A 20,311-nucleotide genomic window follows, 5' to 3' on the forward strand; every position below is an offset into this window, starting at 1 on the left:
CCTGCGATTAGCCAAGAGAGAGGGGCTTACGAGGGGCCGTGCTGGGCTGTAACCTGGTCTTAGCTCAGGGTTCATGGTGACAGTAATGGGGAGAGAAGCCCTGCAGGCTGGCTTGGCATGGCCGGCCATGGAGCATATGCACTTTCCAGGGGGAGCCCATCTGACACGGGGGCTCGCTGATGACCACCCACGTTAGCCTCCATATGCGGTCGCCAGAAGGGCCTGCGTGAGCCCGCCGGCCCTCCGACGATGAGGCCATCGCGCAGCGTGAGTGGAAGGCAGCGTGCGTGGAAGGCAGCGTGCGTGGAAGGCAGCGTGCGTGGAAGGCAGCGTGCGTGGAAGGCCGCGTGCGTGGAAGGCCGCGTGCGTGGAAGGCAGCGTGCGTGGAAGGCAGCGTGCGTGGAAGGCAGCGAGCGTGGAAGGCAGCGTGCGTGGAAGGCAGCGTGCGTGGAAGGCAGCGTGCGTGGAAGGCAGCTTTCCCCGGAGTTGAAATGCTCTCGTCTGGGGGGCCAGCCGGTGAGAGCATCGTGGTCAAGGAAGGCCCGGGCACCCAAGTCACATACCACACACATATATATATATATATATATAGCTATTGTGCGTTACAGAGAGATCCACAGATGGTGAGAGCGAGAAAGAGAGAAAGAAAAGTATAGAGTTTAACTATTGCTTCACACCTTTGTATTACACACATCCTCACTTTGGAAACACATTCTCTCACACACACACGCATTAAATCCTCACACCTGGTGTGGTGTGAATGGAAAATTGAAAATATAATAAATATAAAATAAATATATTATTTCTAGAGAGAGAGAGAGAGAGAGAGAGAGAGAGAGAGAGAGAGAGAGAGAGAGAGAGAGAGAGAGAGAACGAATGGACAAGTGTGAGCGCAGGAGACAGGCAGACCTGAAACAGAGAGACCCAGCGAGCGATGCTGCGTGGGGGGTTGGTGCGCGAATTCCGGCCCCAGCTGGGTAGCTAAACGGTCCTGTCGGGTCATTAGCATGCATAGGTCTGCCCGGACATTTAAGGTTATTCATCCCCTGGTTAATTCTCCCGATGCCCAAAATGCTAAGCCACTTCCTGGACACCCTTAATCAATGGCCCTTTACTAGTCACTGTTGTGGGCTGTTGATGTTGTTCAACAACAGCCATGCACACACCCACGCAAACACACACACATGCACGCACATACACGCAATAACAACACACGCACAGTGCACGAAACAGCCCACAGTCCTGCCATCCACATGTTGGCTGGGATAGATCTGGTGTTATTGGGCCGCAGATGTTAGAGCGTACTTAATAAGGGTTGATCACGGGAGCCCCAACCTCGGCATGTAATTCCACTACCCAAGGTGCATCTGTTCTGCTTGTACTCACAGGAACCCCATGCTGGCAACTTTGTTGCACAAAGTCACACGAGTCATGTGTTTAAAACAACAGGCTGCAGCAGCAGCCACGCACACACACAGACAAAGACACACAGATAGACACACACAGAGACAGACAAACACACACACACAGTCACACGCACACATACTCAAACACACACACACAAACACAAACACACACACACACACACACATACACACACCCACACACTCTGAGCTAGGCAGGGCGAGGAGAAACAGTTGCTGGTGCACAGCATGGCGTAACACTTAAGAGGCGCACACAGTACCAGCCAGCGTTTGTGTTTGTTTATTTCTTTTGACTTAACACAGTGGCATTTATGTATATATACACGTGTTCCTTCCTCTGCATTGAGCACGGCATGCTCCAGCGCAGAGAAGCGTTAAGATAAAGGGCGTGCATGGTGCATGCTTGATGCCAGTATATACGAGCACACACGTGTTTGTCGTGTTGGCACCACTGTTGGGCTGTCTGGCGGATTTGGAAACCATTTGTATTGTGGTGTAGGTTAAACGCTGCACGTATAAGGGCGTCCGAAACGTTTCTCCCCAGTCATCACGTACACCATCGCCCCTGTCTTTCTTGCGCCGTATCGACCCGAAACACACGGACACATTCAGTTCTGTTCCTATATGTGAGTACATATGTGTGTACCACTCAGCTGAATTAACAGCAGTCGTCAGTGAAGGATCTGCACCGTCGTCGGTGTAGATCCACTCACACTTCTGAGTGGTATGCGATTCAGAAATACGGTCCCGACAATGTAAATGGATTGCCAGCGACTGCAGGCGTGCTGCTTAACTTCTTTACTGCTCCAGGCAGAGTTTGACAACCCCTTCATTTCCCGAGGGAGGTTGAATAACCCAGTTTGCAGTGCACCTTCAGAGTGTTAAATAAATAAATAAACATTATTAACACTGAGCTAGACTTTACAGTGAACATAGCGTGTCAGAAATAGGAAGGGGTTGTTATCCTGCGGTAAAACAGGTCTATTTTTTATTCTTAAAGCAGCAGTGGAGAAGGTATAAATACCAGTATGACCATGTGCTTTACTGTGATACAAATATTTTCAAAGGGGAGAAACAGACATTTCCTCAATGTTTGCTTTGTGTCATCTATCATTGAAGGGAAGTTCAGCGTTTGAGCAGGCCTTTTGTTTTTCTTGTCATCCGCAGGTGATTCTGATGCTAACCAAGTTGTTTGACTTCAACCTGAACAGCGTAACGGAGAGTTCATTGTGGAGGTAGGCAAATCTTCATCATTTTCGTCTTCATCAGCTCACCACATCCATTCAAATATTTGGAAAAATGGTCAAACACATTTCGGGCAACTATTGGCTGTAATTAGATACAAATGCGTAGTGTTCATGTAGAAGTTATTCAGGTTCATCAATCATTCATCAGAATATATGCAACAGGTGTATCAAATTAAAACTTGTCTAAGGTGAAGGTGTTTTCTACCAGTTACTGCCAGCCTTGATAAGGAATGGAATAGATAACTGAGAATATCTTCTCTTGTACAATTTCAGTGTGAGTCAGTATCAGGGTTGCTCCCAAATATTGATTCATAATGAATTGATGCATGAATATTAATAATACAAATTAATAATTCAAACTGATCCAATAAACAGCTTTATAATTATTCTATAACTTTCTTCTATTCCGTAGTTTTTCCTTCCAACCATCACCTGTCAGGACATTTCATCATTATTTTAATAAAACAAAAACGATGTGCTTTGCCAAAATGACGTACTGTAGCCCTGCCACTTGAATGTGCGAGATTTTGAAACATATTCCAAAACTTTAATGAATTTGACACACGCCCAAATAAGTACTTAAGGATGCAGTGGCCATTACATAAATGCAGCTTTTTTTTCTTCTTTTTTTTTATATATTTGCTTTCCCTTGAGTGAAATGCTTCAGCGGTGGACCTCCGACTCTTAATAGAGGGGAAAAGCTGCCATGACCTCATGTCCATTATGTCTGTTTGTTCGAGGGAGAATCCTGCACAATGTTCTCAGTAAGAGCTACCTATAGCTGCTGATGCCCATTCACAGCATTGGTAAATGTACCATTTTATGTGTGCACTAACACAGAAGAGCCCAACTCTACTTGCGGCTTTTGTGATACCACATTAGCCTGTTAATGGTGCTTTTGTTGATGGCGAACGTTGGTGCTTGGCCATTACGGACTCACAACACAACCTCTCTCATCCGAGTGCCTCAGTGTAATGCCACTGTGTAGAGCTATTGCCACCGATTTAGTGGCATGGATGCCAGGGTCAGAAGCGTCGAACCAGTGCAACGTCTAGACTGTGAAGATGTTGTTGAACACAAAGTACAGCAGTCTGATGTGGAAGATGATTCATAATCACATGTGTAAACGACACTATGCTAACATTATGAAACACAATAATTAAAACATATTGTTTTTGTGATATGAACAAATGCAGAAAATGAATGAGATAATTAAGGAATACAGTCACGGACATTACACATTTGATTCAAAACTTCCATGGTGTCACTCGGACTATGCATCGTACTAGATGGACCATGCATTAAAAAACAACCGTTCATAATTCATGTATGGATGGCTTTCCGCCCCATAACTCCCAGTTGTTTTGCTTTCGCTCATAAAACATAGCATTGAATAAACATCTTAACTGTAAGCACTCGTACCCTCAACATTCCTGCAATCCTATTTATGCGTCCTATTTTGAAGATGTTGTAGAAGCGGACAATGCCACGAGGATTCTTAGCATGGCTGTCACCAGGAAACAAACCCCTATCCCTGGCAGGGTCTGTAAAGCGCTTGACGATTGTTGCCTGACGTTCACCCATTCATACATAGCACACACATTCACACACCGACGGCTATGTCAGCCATGCAAGCTCGTCGGGAGTAGTTAGGGTTAGGTGTCTTGCTCAGGGACACCTTGACGCTCAAATTAACAACCTTCCGTTTAAAAAAAACAAAACGGCTCCACCTCCTGAGCTACTGCCACCCTTTTGCTGATATCTGCTTAGGGAATTATTTCATCTATCCAAGGTGAAAAGAAATGTCAAGCATGTTTCCCTTCATTTCTTATTTTCAGTCATCCTTTCTAACCACATGGCGTAGCATAGTTATTAGCTCATTGAATCCGCCTCAGTGATTCAATATTTAATGTAGATGTATACAAGTAGGGGTCACACTTTAGCCTGAAGCTGGTACCAGTTGCCTGCCAGCAGGAAGGCCCATGGTTCCAAGCGGCCCCGGGGCCTTCCACATGAAGCCTGCTTGTTCTCCACAGGTTCCTGGGGGGTTCCTCTGCTAACAAGACAGGCATGTGATGATTCTTCATCAGGGCAATGCAGATGCGCAGCTGTTGCTATAGGGGCCCACCCTTGGGTCAATTATAAATACAGAAAAGGGTTTTATAACAGGACTGAAGATGTTTGTCGGTTTTGTGGGTTTTTTTTCCCAGCTTGTACGCCACAAGCTGAAAATAGAAACAGCAAAGAAAAAATATATCCCAGTGTTCTTGAACAAGGCGCTGGCCTTACAGCTATCATGTTGTGCAACTGCTCTGTGGCTGTAGAGAAAGCTTTGCTGTTAGATAAGGCTGTGCTGTACAAAATAACCGGTCCATGTCGGGCTTTATGTATTCAACACCTGTTTTTCTGTTTCAAAATAATCACAGGTTTTATCATTGTTCAAAATACAGATAATTTATTGAGAACAGGTTGTATTCCTAACATAAGCCATCAGGGGAAGATTACATTTTCTTATACATTTGTATTCCTATTATAGTTTCTCATTATTTTTTCATGAACTTTTTCAGTAAGTGCATGCTTAATAGCCCCACTAGCGTTATAAATGGTGAGAATGAGTCATCAAATCGACATTCCTATCGAATAGATGTGTTAATGTCCCTTCCAGCAAAACGGCTGAAATGTAAAAGGCATTTGAACGTATTCATCCTGCTGAACAGAATAACAAATATCTTTCTATTTCTTTCTAAGAGACACTGAAACTAAAAAACATCCGGCCCAAATCAACAGTGAAATAGCATTTCAAAAAGGCTAAAATATTAAAATATCGACTGGGCCAGCAGGCTTCTACAGAGAGCCATGTTGCATTCACGATAATGCTGTGTGTCGAATCACCGGCAAGCTTTTGCGCAGAGAGTTTTAAGAATGGAAGTCTGCCACAGAACCTGAGGGCAGCCGTACGAAGGAAGGGGATTGCAGATGTGGAAGGGCGGGGCACATTAGTCTGTGCTCACAAGATATACGGCCCAAACCCCGCAGAAGCGTTCATAAATTCATCTGAAACACTCTGCAAAGCGGCAATCCATCTGGTGTCTCAAAGTTTTTAAGTACTGTTGGCGTTTGCGCCTTCGCTAATGCAGTCTCTGACCTCATGTTAACTATCGCAGGAAGGCAGCCGGCTTTCCCAGAGACCTTGATTTATGAAGTAACGACAAATAATGTTGCTCCGTCTCCGACCAACAATGAACGGCTCTTCGCCAGTCCAAGAGAGTCTAATTCAAACTCCTACATGAACATAAAACGTAATAACTCATTACTAATGTTCATTCCTTTCCTACAAGCGATGGCGACGGAACTGTTCCGCTGTCTCGGGGGGGCACGTACGGGGTCTTCAGCAGGTCTAGGAGGGGAGGGCATGTTGCATGGGCGTTGGGTTCATATGACCACAGAGTTGGGGGGCAGTTCCATTGCTGCATGGGGTCCCAAGTGCCCCATATCCCCCCTTTAATGACACCTCACTATCGTTGCGAGTACCCTCATATAATGTTTCATTAACTTGACCGTATTTATTCCAACACCTGCCCTCTCCTCACCCCCCCCCCCCCCCCCCCCCCCCCCCCCCCCCCCCCAACACCCCAATGCGGCGCCCAAGGCCACCGAGTCGATCCGGTCACAGCGTGCTGCGGTCAGAGCTTCTCCGCCCACACACACTCGGCTGTCCACCAGCCTCGACCAGCCCTGTGCCTGAATAACAAAGACACAGAAAAACATTAAGTGACGTGATTCACTTTGAGTCATTGTCCTTGAGAAGCTGCCACTTGTTTGTCTGCTGAAAGTTACTTTCATCTTCCTCGCGGTGGTGTGGGTGGGTGGCGTAGTGGTTTTAATTGGATCATGTTGTAGGGAGTTGCCATAACACTAAAAAAAGCAGTCATCTGCGCATAAATCAAACTGCCTGGTGATGGTGTGTGTGTGTGTGTGTGTGTGTGTGGGTGGGTGGTGGGGGTGGAGCACATCAATGAGAAGCGGTTCAATGCCCTGACGATGTCATTGTCCCTCTTCCGTCCAGAGTGTCGATGGCTTTGATCGATGACCGCCAGAGGGATTTGGCGTGAGTTCACCTAATAGCAGGGCATTTCATCGCCATGAAACCAGCCCATAATAAATCTCAGAATGGGGGACAAATGCACTGCTGACACTTTTTATACTCTTTTTATATTTCCTGTCTTGCTTTTCAAACTCAAAGCCCAGATAGAGATATGGGATCAAGACAAAAGCTGGAGCTTTTTTAGTTTCAAGCAAGCAGCCAAAAACTGAGATTTCATGGTTGCTTGGGGAGGAAATAAAAATGACATCAATCAATCATTTGTCAGGTATTTCGATATTTGATGTGACGAAGAGCATTCTTAGTTGCTTCTTTTCGAAGCGCCACAATATTTTAGACACAAAAGAATAGCTCTTTGAGCCACCCACATGCCTTTGAAATAATAAACCCAAAACTAAGATTCAATTGATCCTTCGCTTAAGGTTTATCCCCTGTCTTCCTCAGAGACGTTCCTAGAATTCCTCATTCAATGATGGCCTTCATAAAATTCCCCAAAAGTTTACTAAATCAATTTGGCTCTTCAAATGCTCCTCCAAATCACTTCAAAAACCTCAACAAAAAGATTTTCCAGAGAGACAGATATTGACCTGTGTAGCTCTAGGAAGACACCAAATAAATACATCAATAAACTTACCTTCCTACATGCATATTAGTTACTCATCCCGATTTTCTTTTGTTTTTAAGAAGAAGATTTTGATGTTCATGGTTGCATTATTATATAAACAACACTGACTGAAATGTAAACACTTAAAATTAACATAAACTTTTAAGTGAAACTGAACCCACTGTTCTGGCAGGAATTCAAACACTATGAGATTTTAACAAAACACGTTTAAGCTGATAGTTCTAGGAAGGAGGGGGGTGTATTACCACCCACGGGAAACTTGATGATGCTTATTTGGAAAGGCATCCGGGGTAGTATATGAGCGGTACAATGAGCGATGTTATATAATGAGTGCCGTTATACTATAGGTGTCCGGGGCAGCCTAACCCTCTCTTTGACACGATCATAAAAATCAACGGCTGTCCGGAAAGAGCTTCACAGCTCCACACATCCGCACTTCCACAAACACCATGGCTACACTATAAGACTATAAGTCGGAGAAGACTATAAGTCAGAGAAGACTATAAGTCAGAGAAGCTTATCCCTCTCGCGGACGCCGCAGTCAACAGCTGCCCAGACAAGAGTGCTACACGTCCACACACACCTCGCCACCAATATCCTGCCGGCATCCAGAAGGACACCAAAGAGTATATTAAAATAAACTTTGGCATCACGATAAGCCGGTTACCTGAGTTCGAAACAAAGTTGAACGTTCACATTATATAACACCTGAGATTGGCAAACACAGGATTTTACACCTGTTTTCTCTAAAATACAGTCTTATTTTAGTAACAGTGACAAAAGGGCATTGATTATTAGGGCATTGTTCTTGATTATATTATACATATAACCATGTTTTACCGGTTTTAACGGTTTTGGTTTCACTGGCCCTCTAGGATGAAACATCCTTATTATTTTGGTAATTTAATATATTCGATTTTGTCAATCGTGACAACATTTTACTTTGATTTTACCTCACCTTACAAGGCACCTATCAGAACTTATAAACATGTATATGAAAATCAACCACCGTTGTCTCATTAAAACTATTGTACCAAAGCACAACAAATATAATTGTATAAGAAATTCTCCCGATAAAGTTAACAAACAAAAGAAGGAAGGCGTAGAACTGCAAACAGTGTGAAGTTATAACCAGGCTGTCTGGGTGCTCTGCTGTTTATGGGGATGTTTATTGTGTCTTCATGGCTCTTGTGGCCAACTGTAAAGTTGGCTCCCCTTGCCACAGGCACACGGAAGCAGCGGGACACACTGATGTTAGAACTAGAATTGTCAAAGCAAGGACACAGGGCATCTGTCTTTGAAAAGATGTGTAGGGGAAGTTTGTTTTCTATGCATTTTCATCTGTGTGTTTGTTTGTGTGTGTGCGTGTGTCTCTGTGTGTCTGTGTGTCTGTTCATGCTCACATAATCATTATCGCAACATAATGTGTTCAAATAATTATGAGCTGGATAATGATGTGGACCATATTATTTATAGATGAACAATCACTGTCTTTACCTTTATCTTCTTGTTGTGTTAGGCCATACACATCTTGTCCCTGCAACCTGTCAACATCATAATGCTTTCGGTTCTACAGTGTTTATACCTTGCGACACACACACACATTGAATGGATTGTTGTCTGTTTGAAACTTGATGTCGTTGACTGCATGCTGCCTCCCGAGGCCAGGGAACTGTAGGGAAATAGATGTTTTTTTCTCTATGACATTTTCCCTGGTTAAATATTGTCTCTCTAAAAATAAAAAGCATACCTTGTGTGACCTCCCTCCTCACCTCTTCTGGGCTCTTACTGGGAGTAGGGCTGTGCAATTAATCAAATTTTAATCACGATTTCGAATATTTCCAAACTATATATTTATTTTTTTTGTATATATTTTTTATTCATTAAATGCTTTGTATAAATTGCAGCTGGATACATATTTTTACATTGTTTTCTATTAGAACATTTTCTATTTGAACATTTTGTGTGTTTTTTTGTTAGAAATGCTGAATAAATGCATCATGTTTACGAACTCAAAAATAATCATTTGAATAATCGTGATTTCAATATTGACCAAAATATCGCTATTATGAGACTTAAATGAGAGTTCTGGTGCTTACCTTCCCAGGTCCACCGACTATGGGGCTACTTACCAGAAGCTCAACGACAAAGTGGGGCCCAAGACCATCCTCAGCTACTTGTACGTCAGCCCCAACAACAAGCGCAAGGTAATCTTCACTGTTTAATCCAATCTTTTTTCATTTGTTTGTGTTTCCTTCCTAATGGTGCTGGCTCCGTTTGCTGCCTTGCCAATATCTGTTATTAGGGAACATCGCTCATTGCTATAAACCGCTGGCCAGGTTGTGGAAAACAACATTAACATGGGCAGTGTGCGATGGCATGTTACCTCACACAGGTACGCGTGCCCGCACAGCCGAAATCAGAGTAAATTATGACAAGATAGCTTATTTGGACTAACATGGAATGGGTTCTTGGCTTCTCATAGGCCCTTGATGTGCGGTCAACTGAAAACCCCAGACTGGGTTAGTAGTCATTGTTTAAAAGTCAAGGCCACCGTGCAACGCTGTTTACCGGAATATTCCGCTTTGGATTCAACTGCAAAGCCAACAGTGGGAGAAATCAAATCGTTTAATACGTTTAATAGGTTTATTTCAGGGCACCTTTCAAAAATCTCTCAAGTTCGCCTTACAGTTAAGACAAGAAAAAACAAAACATTAAATTGGCTGGTAGGTGGAGTTAAGTGAGACATGCCAGTCGAAAGAGGTGAGTTTTGATGGTGGAGAGAGGCTCTATTGTACGGTTGGATAATGGGAGAGAGTTCCAGAGGCGGGGGGCCATAGCGGTTGAATACTCTCAGCTCCATCGTTGGCAGAGGGAGTTGAGAGCAGGGAGGAGGAAGAGAATCGGAGAGAGTTCTTTTGCTTTAGTCATTACTTCATAGAGAGGATCGTAACGTCCTTGACTCGGTCGAGTTCCTGCTGTTTGGGTTTTAGTAACGTAGTGCTGTTTTCAACACAAACACGAGCAGATCAGGTTAAGAAACAAAGCTGATACATACGCCTGATAGCACACGTCCTGCTTTAAAGAGCCACTGCCTTCTGGACGGCACGCAGAGACAAGGGCGTAGGAACCGCGGGGGATGGAGGGGACGTGTCCCCTCCAATATTGGAGACAGGCGCATTTGTCCCACCTAAAAATGATACCGGGGGGAGAAAAATATTTTATTTCACTTTCAAAGCGCAACACAGCGTCTTGTCACCGCTTGACGCTGGATGATTGAGCAATTAAAGAATTGATTTGATATTTATCAGTTCATTACTGCCATTCAAAATGTGTTTTCCTTTACATTTACAAATGTATCTTTTTAGTAGAATAAAATATATTTGTGATTTTTTTCAGTGTAGTTAATTTATGACATGTTTCTGTTCAAACCATTGACGGATCTGTCAGGTTTCCGATATGTGTCCCCCCCCCCAATGTTAAACTCATTCCTACGCCCCTGCGCAGAGAACAGACTAGTGGGAGAGGTTTGAGTGGGCTGTTAGTGTTGAAAACGGATGAGCTGCCGTGTTTTTAGCCGAGACAGCGACGTCAGGAGGTGATTTACAATCAGAGCAAACGGCCTTGGCTTCATCGTCGGTCGTAATAGGTCCCATCAAGTCCTCTAAAGTGTTTGTGTAAATCGGCTTGTCTGAATTGCTTTTAACCATTAGTGTTGGAGAGTGTTTTTCTTCTTCTTTCGATTCAACGAAAAAATGGCATGAATGCCACGCATCCAATGTGTTTTTCGTCACAGTCTAACAATCAACCGTTTTGCTGAGATACCTGCGACTAGCGTTGGTGTTCTCAGCACGAAGTCTAACCAGAAATGGCTGTTACCGCGCTCTCTTTCCTCATTCACCCTTTAAAGAGATGCCTACCAGGTTAGGGGTCATTGTCTCTGAGTTAATTATGGACTAATGATGACGCTTCGCCCGCCCTCACTCTCCCATCACCTCCACCCCTCCCCTCTAATTCCACGAGGTGGAGACTTCAAGTGGCACTTACGCTGAGATCAGCACAGTTGCGTTTAAAAAGAGATGGAGAGGACGAGATATGGCGGATTGCAAGTGAATCGCAAATGTCATCTCCCATGACGCAATGAGCTTAATGCGGTAACGTTTGCTATTTTTGTACTGTATTTATTGCACTCCATTTAATTATTCTATCACTTCAACGTTACATCTTGAAAATGACTTGCACCTGTAGCACAGAGAGTAAACAGCATTGAGGCTCTTGTGGGCGATGAGAGAGGGAGAGGCAGTGGGCAAGATAGAAAATGGAGAGGAAATAGTGGGAAAGTATGCAGTTGTATCTCTGTTGGCTTGTTGCTGGCACTGCTGATCGACTCCAAGCCAATGACTCAGAATCCCCCCTAGCTCTGTAGGGGACCCTGAAACACACATACGCTCACACACACAGCCACACACACAAACACATACACATATACATATACATACGCACACGCACCCGCATATACACAGAAACAAACTTTCACACACACACACACAGACAAACACACAGACACACACACACACACACACACACACATACATACACATCCACGTACACATCCACACGCCTATACACAGAAGCATACTTGCACACACATGAACGTGTGCACACACACACATGAACAAGTATACACTCACAGACACACAGACACACACACGCGCACGCACGCACACACACACACACACACACACACACACACACACACTCCTTTAACGAGGCTGCCCCTGCACAGTGTGCAGAAGGAGAGCGTGGCAGGATGAAGCACACCATTAGACATCCAGAAGGAGAAAAAAGAAGAGAAAAAAGAAACCTGCTGCTGGTGGTGGTGGTGGTGGTGGTGGTCCGAGCCGAACACAAAGGCCCCCCCCCCCCTTCCCCCACACAGCGGTGTCCAGATCAGCACGCCTGCTAATGGGACTCTTCCCGGGCCCGGGGCATCCGGCTCCACTGGTGAGCTGGTCAGCCTCTTAGCAGACGGTGCCATCCAAGGTGACCCGCGGTGAGTTTTGTATTAGATGCGTGGCGTCAACGAGCAGGCTTCAGTGGTGCGAAGGCTCACTGGGCGATCGGGCTACCTGCCGTCGAACCCAGAACCCTCTGAGCGTCGCTATTGTGTCCAGCCCCGGCCGTGTGTACACAAAAGGCGCACAGCCTGTACAACACCACATCCGATATAGATTGCGCTAATGTGAGCATTAGCTCACAATCCCACATGCCGATGACGACGCGATCGATGCTTGTTTGTATTTAGACTGCGCACAACCGCCACGCAAAGTGCTTAGCAAGGGAATCGCGTCGAGTCGATTGGCAAATTTGGTTTGAAACAGCGGTAAACAATCCAAACCAGGATTGTTTACCGGAGGACAAATCAGGACGTGGATACATCCGGCTGAGGTACAATTAGATAATTAGAAGAAGACATGTTATTCAGCTTATTGATGTCCGATGAAAAAGATGAATTTAGTTGACAGATACCAGAACAACCTGGTCGCATTCGGCATGAACACGGACACAGACACACAAACAAACATGAACTTGCACTTCAGTTACATCTGTCTCACATGAACTGGCGCACACACACACACAAGGTCGCTGTTGACCTTCTCCCATGCACTGACTGGCATGCAGAAAACACCAAGTAACTGACGCAAGGAGACAAGGGGTGTGTAGGTTAGTCATAATGGCTGTCACCCAGGGCAAGGGTCCGCGTGACAGCTACTGGTGGGATACAAAAGACCCCCTCTCTGGCTCTCTCTCTCTTTTTTTCTCTCTGGCTCTGGCTCTCCGTCTCTCTGTCTCTTTCTCTCTCTATCTCATGCTCTCTCTCTCTCCCACTGCCTCTCTCTCTCTCTCCCACTCTATCTCCCTCTTCCTCTCTCTCTCCCTCTCCCACTCTATCTCCCTCTGCCTCTCTCTCTCTCATACTCTCTCCACCTCTGTCTCTCTCCTTCTCTCGCTCTCTCTCTGTATCTCTCTATTTATCATTGTCTCTCCCCTCTCTAACTCTCTCTGGCTCCCTCTCTGTGTGTCTCTCTCCCTCTCTCTCTGTCACTTTATCTCACTCACAATCAATATGTCTCTCCCTTCCTCTCTCTCGCTCTCTCTCTCTGTCTCTCTCTCTCTCTCACGCACCATCACTATGTCTCTCTGTCACTCACCATCACAATGTATCTCTCTCTCTCTCTCTCTCTCTCTCTCTCTCTCTCTCTCTCTCCACTGCAGTGAGCATCAGGCCTCTGTGGCTGCCGCGAATGCAAAGAGGCAAAGTGCGACGATGGGGAGGCTGGGGGCGACTGAGGAGAACAGAGAAGAATAAGAAGGAGAGAGAGAGAGAGATTGAGGGGGAGAGACAAAGAGAAATAGCGAGATAGCGAGATAGATAATGAGACAGAGGGAGAGAGATAGTGAGAGAAAGAGGTGGTGAGAGAGAGATAGTGAGAGAGACACACACACACAGGGAGAGAGATAGAGAGAGGGAGAGAGAGACATAAGGAGAGTGATAATGAGAGAGAGAGAAAGAGGGAGAGAGATAGTGAGGGTAAGACACACAGGGAGAGAGATAGAGAGGTTAAAAGAGAGCGAGGAAGAGAGATAGTGAAAGTTAGACAGAGGCCGAGATAAAGAGGGAGAAATAGTGAGAGAGAGAGAGAGAGACACACAGGGAGAGAGATAGTGAGAGGGAGAGACATTGAGACAGAGACAGAGAGAGACTTAAGGAGAGAGATAGTGAGAGAGGCAGAGAGAGTTAGATAGAGAGAGAGAGAGGGGGGGAGAGAAGGAGAGAGAGAGAGAGAGAGGTAGAGAGAGAGAGAGAGAGAGAGAGAGAGGCAGGTAGAGAACGAACGGTGGAAGAGGGATTCACAGCAGTGGTATAGGGGGGCCAATCGAGGGACACCACATGCCGGTGGAGTTGGTGAGAGGTTTGTGTACGGAATAGAGATGGGTGGATGTGACGGAGAGCATGCCGGCAGGGCACCCTTGAAAACCCTTTTGTGGATGTGAGGAACAAAACAAAATGGCAGACACGGCAATCAAATCAATTTTCATCTTCTGCCTTTTTTTTTTTTTATTTGTCCTGTTTCTGTCGAGTGTAGGGGAGATGACACATCTCCGGGCCATATTAGAGGAAATGAGACAGGGTTTTAGTCTGAAATGTTGTGTGAGAGAGCAGATTATTACAGTAAATAACAGACAGAGAGAGCGAGGAGGGTGCCAGTTAAAAAAAACAAAAACATGCTGCCTTAATGTGCGGATCCGGCTGCAAATGGATATTATCTCTAATGGCTTCGCAGGAAAGGAATCAGCCTGGATCAGGAGTTGGCGGCTGGCTTGTCTCGTTGTTGCTGTTCTACATGTGTGTGGCTTCAGAGACACATAAGTATGTGTGTGTATGTCTGTGTTTGCATGACTGTTTTCCTGCCTAAATGCGTGCATGTGTGAGTGTGTACACGTGTGTGTGTGTGTGTTTGTGTGTGTGTAGGTGTGTTTGTGCATGTGTGAGTGCATACGTGTGTGTGTGTGTTTGAGTGTGTGCATGCCTGTACGCCTAACTACATATGTGCGTTTGTGTGAGCATGTGCATGCCTGTTTGCCTGCCTACGTGTGTATGTGCGTGTGCGTGTGTGTGTGTGTGTGTGTGTGTGTGTGTGTGTGTGTGTGTGTGTGTGTGTGTGTGTGTGCGTGTGCGTGTTTACCCTGCACTCTCGAACTGGAACGCACGTTCGTGTGCGTTCTGTTTGGAAAACAATTACAGCCTTGTCTGGCTTCGCCAGCAACAGCCGGCAGGTGGGCGGAATATGAATGCAGCGCCGACGAGATCTCTCTGACTGTCTAGGTTCAAAGCCTCTTGTTCATCGCCCGTGCATTCAGAGCTGGCTGCTGCCTTTAGAGTGAACTTTAATAATTTATAGCCCTCGAACTGCCCTCCAAATGGCAACGACAATGGCAGAGAGTGAAAAATTAAATTAAACCAGCCATCCGGACGTGCTCGATCCCAGGAATAACACCTTTAATGGTGGTAATAGTGAAACCTGCAGTGTTTGTAGTGAATTATTTGGGTCTGTTTGCAAGTGGCGCTGTGAACAGATTCTGCGTGGGAATCGACGGCAAACACGATCACAAATGAGCGGGAGCGTGTGATACGTTTTGTTTCTAAATAAATCGCGATGCATGGTGTTTGGTTTTGACTATAATTGCATTATGTCGTGTGGTTCTATATATATGTAGTCTCTATGACTCATAGGCAACACGGGGAGAAGGTAGATTTAACAATATTATGTTACTTTATTTCCAACCATTCGCTCTACTTTTGATCATGTTGTGTGTGTGTGTGTGTGTGTGCGTCAGTTCACTCACATGTGTTTGCGTCTGTTCATTTATGTGTGTGTGTGTGTGTGTGTGTGTGTGTGTGTGTGTGTGTGTGTGTGTGTGTGTGTGTGTGTGTGTGTGTGCGTGCGTGCGTGTGGCAAGTGCTCTTTACTCCACAAGCCCACAAGCAGATATATGTCCGCTTTATGAGTCACAGTGAAAATAAAGCGACACACACACACACACACACGCATGCCTGGTGGTTGTGACCCGAAACCACGGGCAGGCAGGCGGGTGGACACAAGCGGGCGCAGCGCGCCATGGTGATTCCGGGCGGAGTGGTGGTGGTGGTAGATGGGATGGTGGTGGTGGTGGCGGCGTTGGTGGTGGTGGTGCTCAAGCGGGAGGAACAGAACATCTGTCAGCCCTAAGGCACCTTCTCCCCCTGGGTGGGTGGGAGAGAGGCCGAGAGAGAAGGGACGGGGATGGGGGGGAGGGTTGGATGGAGATTTGGAGACGAAGACGAGGAAAGACACGGGGAGGCAAAGGGAACAGGCGGGGAGTCTGTGGAAATGAGGTGGCTTTGAAAAAATAATACGTATTTTTATATATATAAATTCCAGCGCTTGCACTTTTTCGCAAAAAATCCGTACATGGCTGCGAAAGTGGCTGCAAAAGCGTGCTGCCGGCGCCAGACGCTCAACAGGATATATTTTTTGATATCATCAGAAGCGGGAGACGTTATGCGCAGGCCCTGAATTATCCTTACATTGGAAACAAGGCTAATCTGAAAGGCATCTGCTCTCTTTTCTACAACTCAACAGCCGCCGAGCAGGCTAGAAACAATACGGAAAAGTTCTCTAGCTGACTGCGAATTGTGTGTTATATATTGAAAATATACTTAGCCACAGCTAGCAAAGCATTGGGTGGAGGATTGTTTGACGATTTAGAATGATAATTACGATTTGACAGTCCTTTTAAGTACTTAATTCCTTATCTCAAAGTTTCAATACCTGTCTCTCTTTCTCTTTCTCTCTTGCTTTCTCCTCTCCCTCTCTCTTACTTAATGTCTCTTTCCTTTGTGTTATCCAGTCTTGTTTCTATATCCTCCATTCTTCCCGTTGGCACAAACTCTTAATTGGCAACCCCTGTTATAGTGTCCAACCGGAGCAACTTTGACTGCATAAGTGACCCTATTGTTTCACTTTGGAAATGATTTGGACAGCAGGCATAGAACAGTGACGTGTTTTTATGATATTCATTTTTACAAGTTCTGACATGAATCCATGCATCGTCATGGTCGCTAGCGAGCAACTTTTGGATCCATTCTGGTTAATCAAATAAGCCAATCCTTTGTTTTTCCCATCTCCCATCATTGGAACGCAAAAAAACTATCGGCTCAGAGTTGATTCTTGGCCTCTCCCGCTACCATATTGATGTCTCTCTCCTGACTAGAACCAAGACCTGAACCCAATTACCGAGACGTACAAAGCTGAAATGCGGCTGAAATGTTTGTCAGTTTGGCAGTCTGATGGAAGAGCCAAAATGTCGTGGAGTATTCAATTAGAGACGGCACTTCTGCCTAATAAGATGGATCCAAACAGTTGAAAGAAGCTCAGCGATGGAGCAGAAAAGCCCTTGCGCAAAACAGGTAGGGGCTCCATGTGGAGGAGATGCGTTGTGTGATGATTGATCGGGTTGATTTGTTCTGCTGATTATTCATCAGTAAGCTTGTACTAATACATAACAGGAGTTTTCTGCAGACACCCAAGTTCCATGAGCGAAGTTTTGCAACCTCTTTTAGCAATTTCTCTGGAAGCCGGAAGTGGCCTGGTTGAGAAATCAGCACATTTTAGCATACGTATATATACATAATTAAATATTATATATATATTCCTCCCAGTTTCTAACTATTGTGTCAAACTTGTATTGTATTTTTGTGAGCTGTTGAATCTTGGAGGAATACTGTTTGCCCTTAGCAGCGTCGTTGGCTGTTGTCCACATAATCTTCCATCTTTGTCCTTGGTTGACTCGCGGCAGCTGGGTCCCTGTACGGAGGCGTCAGCCGTGGCAGGCCGGGCTGAGACCTTTAGTCCTGCGTGCCAGGCGGAAGTTCACAGTGAACATCCATCACCTTCTCCACCTCAGCGCTCCCTAGCAAGGCCTGTATCTCTTCCAAACAGCTTTTGCCATCAATTAGGAGGACCCACCCCCCCCCCCCCCCCCCAAACACACACAAACGCACGCACGCACGCACACACACACACACACACGTTATTTGGTCATACGCAGCCGTGTTTTTATATCTCTTCATTCATTGTTTTCGTTGGCAAAAAAAACGTAATTGTCCGCCCGGATTCCACCAGGCCAAAGCACACCACATATGATCAACTACAACAGGTCAGGCAGTGGTCGAAAGTGTAAGTGTTGTATTATTTACTACTGAGTAATGTATCACTATCCAGCCACTTTCATCCATGCGGGTGAGTTATGCTCAAAGGTGCCTACGGGTACATGTGGGATCGAACCCAGAACGTAAAATTCCTGGACTACCAAGCTTCCGAAACATTATTTATTGAATGTTTGGCTTGGTTCGGTTCAAGAGGTTTATTGCGAAGGTGAGTGATCACCCAGAGTGCCACCCGGTTGGTAGGTGAGTTTTCTCTGAGACCTGATGCCTACAGGTTTACCATAAGTCGTGATTCACTACCAACAAGCCACTGTCTGTTTGCAGCCGGGTAATTGACTTGCCGCAGGGAATAAATCTCTGAGCCCTCTTTGTTCCACTTCCACAAAGTCCCTTTTCCAGTCTGAACCCATTTAAACCCCTTGACAACAAGAGAGCCTGTATTTATTGCCGGGTTCTTGTGGCGTATTAGTCCCTGGATTTACAGAGTGGACTCACAATCCAATCACTAAGTGACTGTACAAGACGAAAATTATGGCGCCGTTTTCATTAATACCAGAGTACGGGCCATCCGCAGTGGAAGTTAACGCAAGAATCCCAACGTGCATATCTCAACAGTCCTTTTCCGCTGACACATTGACTTCATTAACACTCGCCTGTTTTTTACCCCGCGATTTAATAGTTTCCCACCAGTGTACACACACTGTACATCGCCATGACAATGTCTGTCATGTGAGTGCCATCTCTCCGTTTTCCACATCAGGAGTGAGGCGGAGAGACGTACAATCATCGTAGCAGCTTGAGCGCTCTCCCCTCTGAAAGCCCCCGCGATAACAAGAGTTCCCTGATCACTGGAACTTCCTCACTTCCTCGTTAGTCTTATCCTGGCTCTTTGAATCCTCAAAGGGATGATGGTCGCGTGAAGATCCAATTAATTCTGTCCCAAATAATTCTTGACCAATTTTCTACTCGCTTGCCATTAAATCTTATATTTCCTGCCACATAAAAATGCCCACTGTTCTGTTAAAACTTCTAATCTAAATATAAATGCATGGTTTAATATTCAGCTGCAAACCCCCTCACCCCCCTTCCCTCTTGTTATACTTCAGGCTAAAGGCTCGGGGGGATTGAGTCCATCCCAGAGTAATATAGTTGTTAAGCAGAAAGACACCCTGAAGAAGAACAGCCAGCCCGTCTTGCACACGCACACACACACACACACACACACACACACACACACACACACACACACACACACACACACACGCATAAATGTGCACATATGCACACACACTTGCACAGATGCACAAACAGACACACACTAACACACACATACTTTCACACACGCACACCATACACACAGTCACTTGCACACACGCACACATCCTCACAAAAACATACACACACACAGATTAGAACAAATGGAGGCTCCCCAATGATGAAGGTAAGAGAGATTAGAGTGTCTCGCTCACAGACCTTAGACTCACAAGTCCTGAGAGTGCTATCTTACTGCACCAGTTTTCTAGTACCGGTCAAAGTTATATTTATTAAACATCCATGTTAACCTGCAACATTGTCCCATCATAATAAATATTAATACTTCATTGAATTTATACTGCGCTTTTCAAGGCCCTCAATCGTGTCACGGGTCACAGAGAGATGATGTCAAAGCCATTATCTGCCTACCAAGCGGCATTGTTTCCTGAGCTGACAAAAAAAACTGGCAGGACAGATTTTCTGGTGCATTTGATGTAACAGCAGAAGCTAATCTCTGATATTTGTGTGCAGAGAAAGGAGTTAAAGTGTGGAAAGACATTGTGATGGATGAGATTGGAATAACCGTCATTTCTTTAGATGAAAAAAGACAACTATAGAGAAGCTGCAGCCAGCTCAGCGCTGCACACTTCTGTAGACCACCCAAACATTTATTTTAGGGCTACGTTTTATAAAAAACGAAAAGAACAGTTCATAGTTCATAGCAAAAATAAAATGTCTTAATCCCGCCAGCATCTATATGGAAATAAGAGCAACAATTATGTGGCTAAATGTTTTTTTGGCTGCATCTAGTGAAAGTCAATGTAGAAAGGTATAGATTGCAAACAGATAAGCATGCAAAGTGAAATGCTTGTTTGCAAAAAGCAATTG

At 45.3% G+C, this 20,311-nt stretch overlaps 1 protein-coding gene across 1 annotated transcript in view; it reads left to right on the forward strand.

Moving 5' to 3' along the window:
* Positions 1-20,311, forward strand: part of sorcs1 (sortilin-related VPS10 domain containing receptor 1) — a gene marked incomplete at both ends in the record, with an annotated part of 104,441 nt that overhangs the window by 39,299 nt on the left and 44,831 nt on the right. The window contains 2 exons of the mRNA XM_079759075.1: positions 2,592-2,659; positions 9,506-9,605. Of these exons, the coding sequence (XP_079615201.1) occupies positions 2,592-2,659; positions 9,506-9,605 (168 nt within the window). The remainder of the gene's footprint in view (positions 1-2,591; positions 2,660-9,505; positions 9,606-20,311) is intronic.

Source organism: Pollachius pollachius (assembly GCF_949987615.1).
Source record: "Pollachius pollachius genome assembly, chromosome: 2".
Classification (NCBI taxonomy): Eukaryota; Metazoa; Chordata; class Actinopteri; order Gadiformes; family Gadidae; genus Pollachius; species Pollachius pollachius.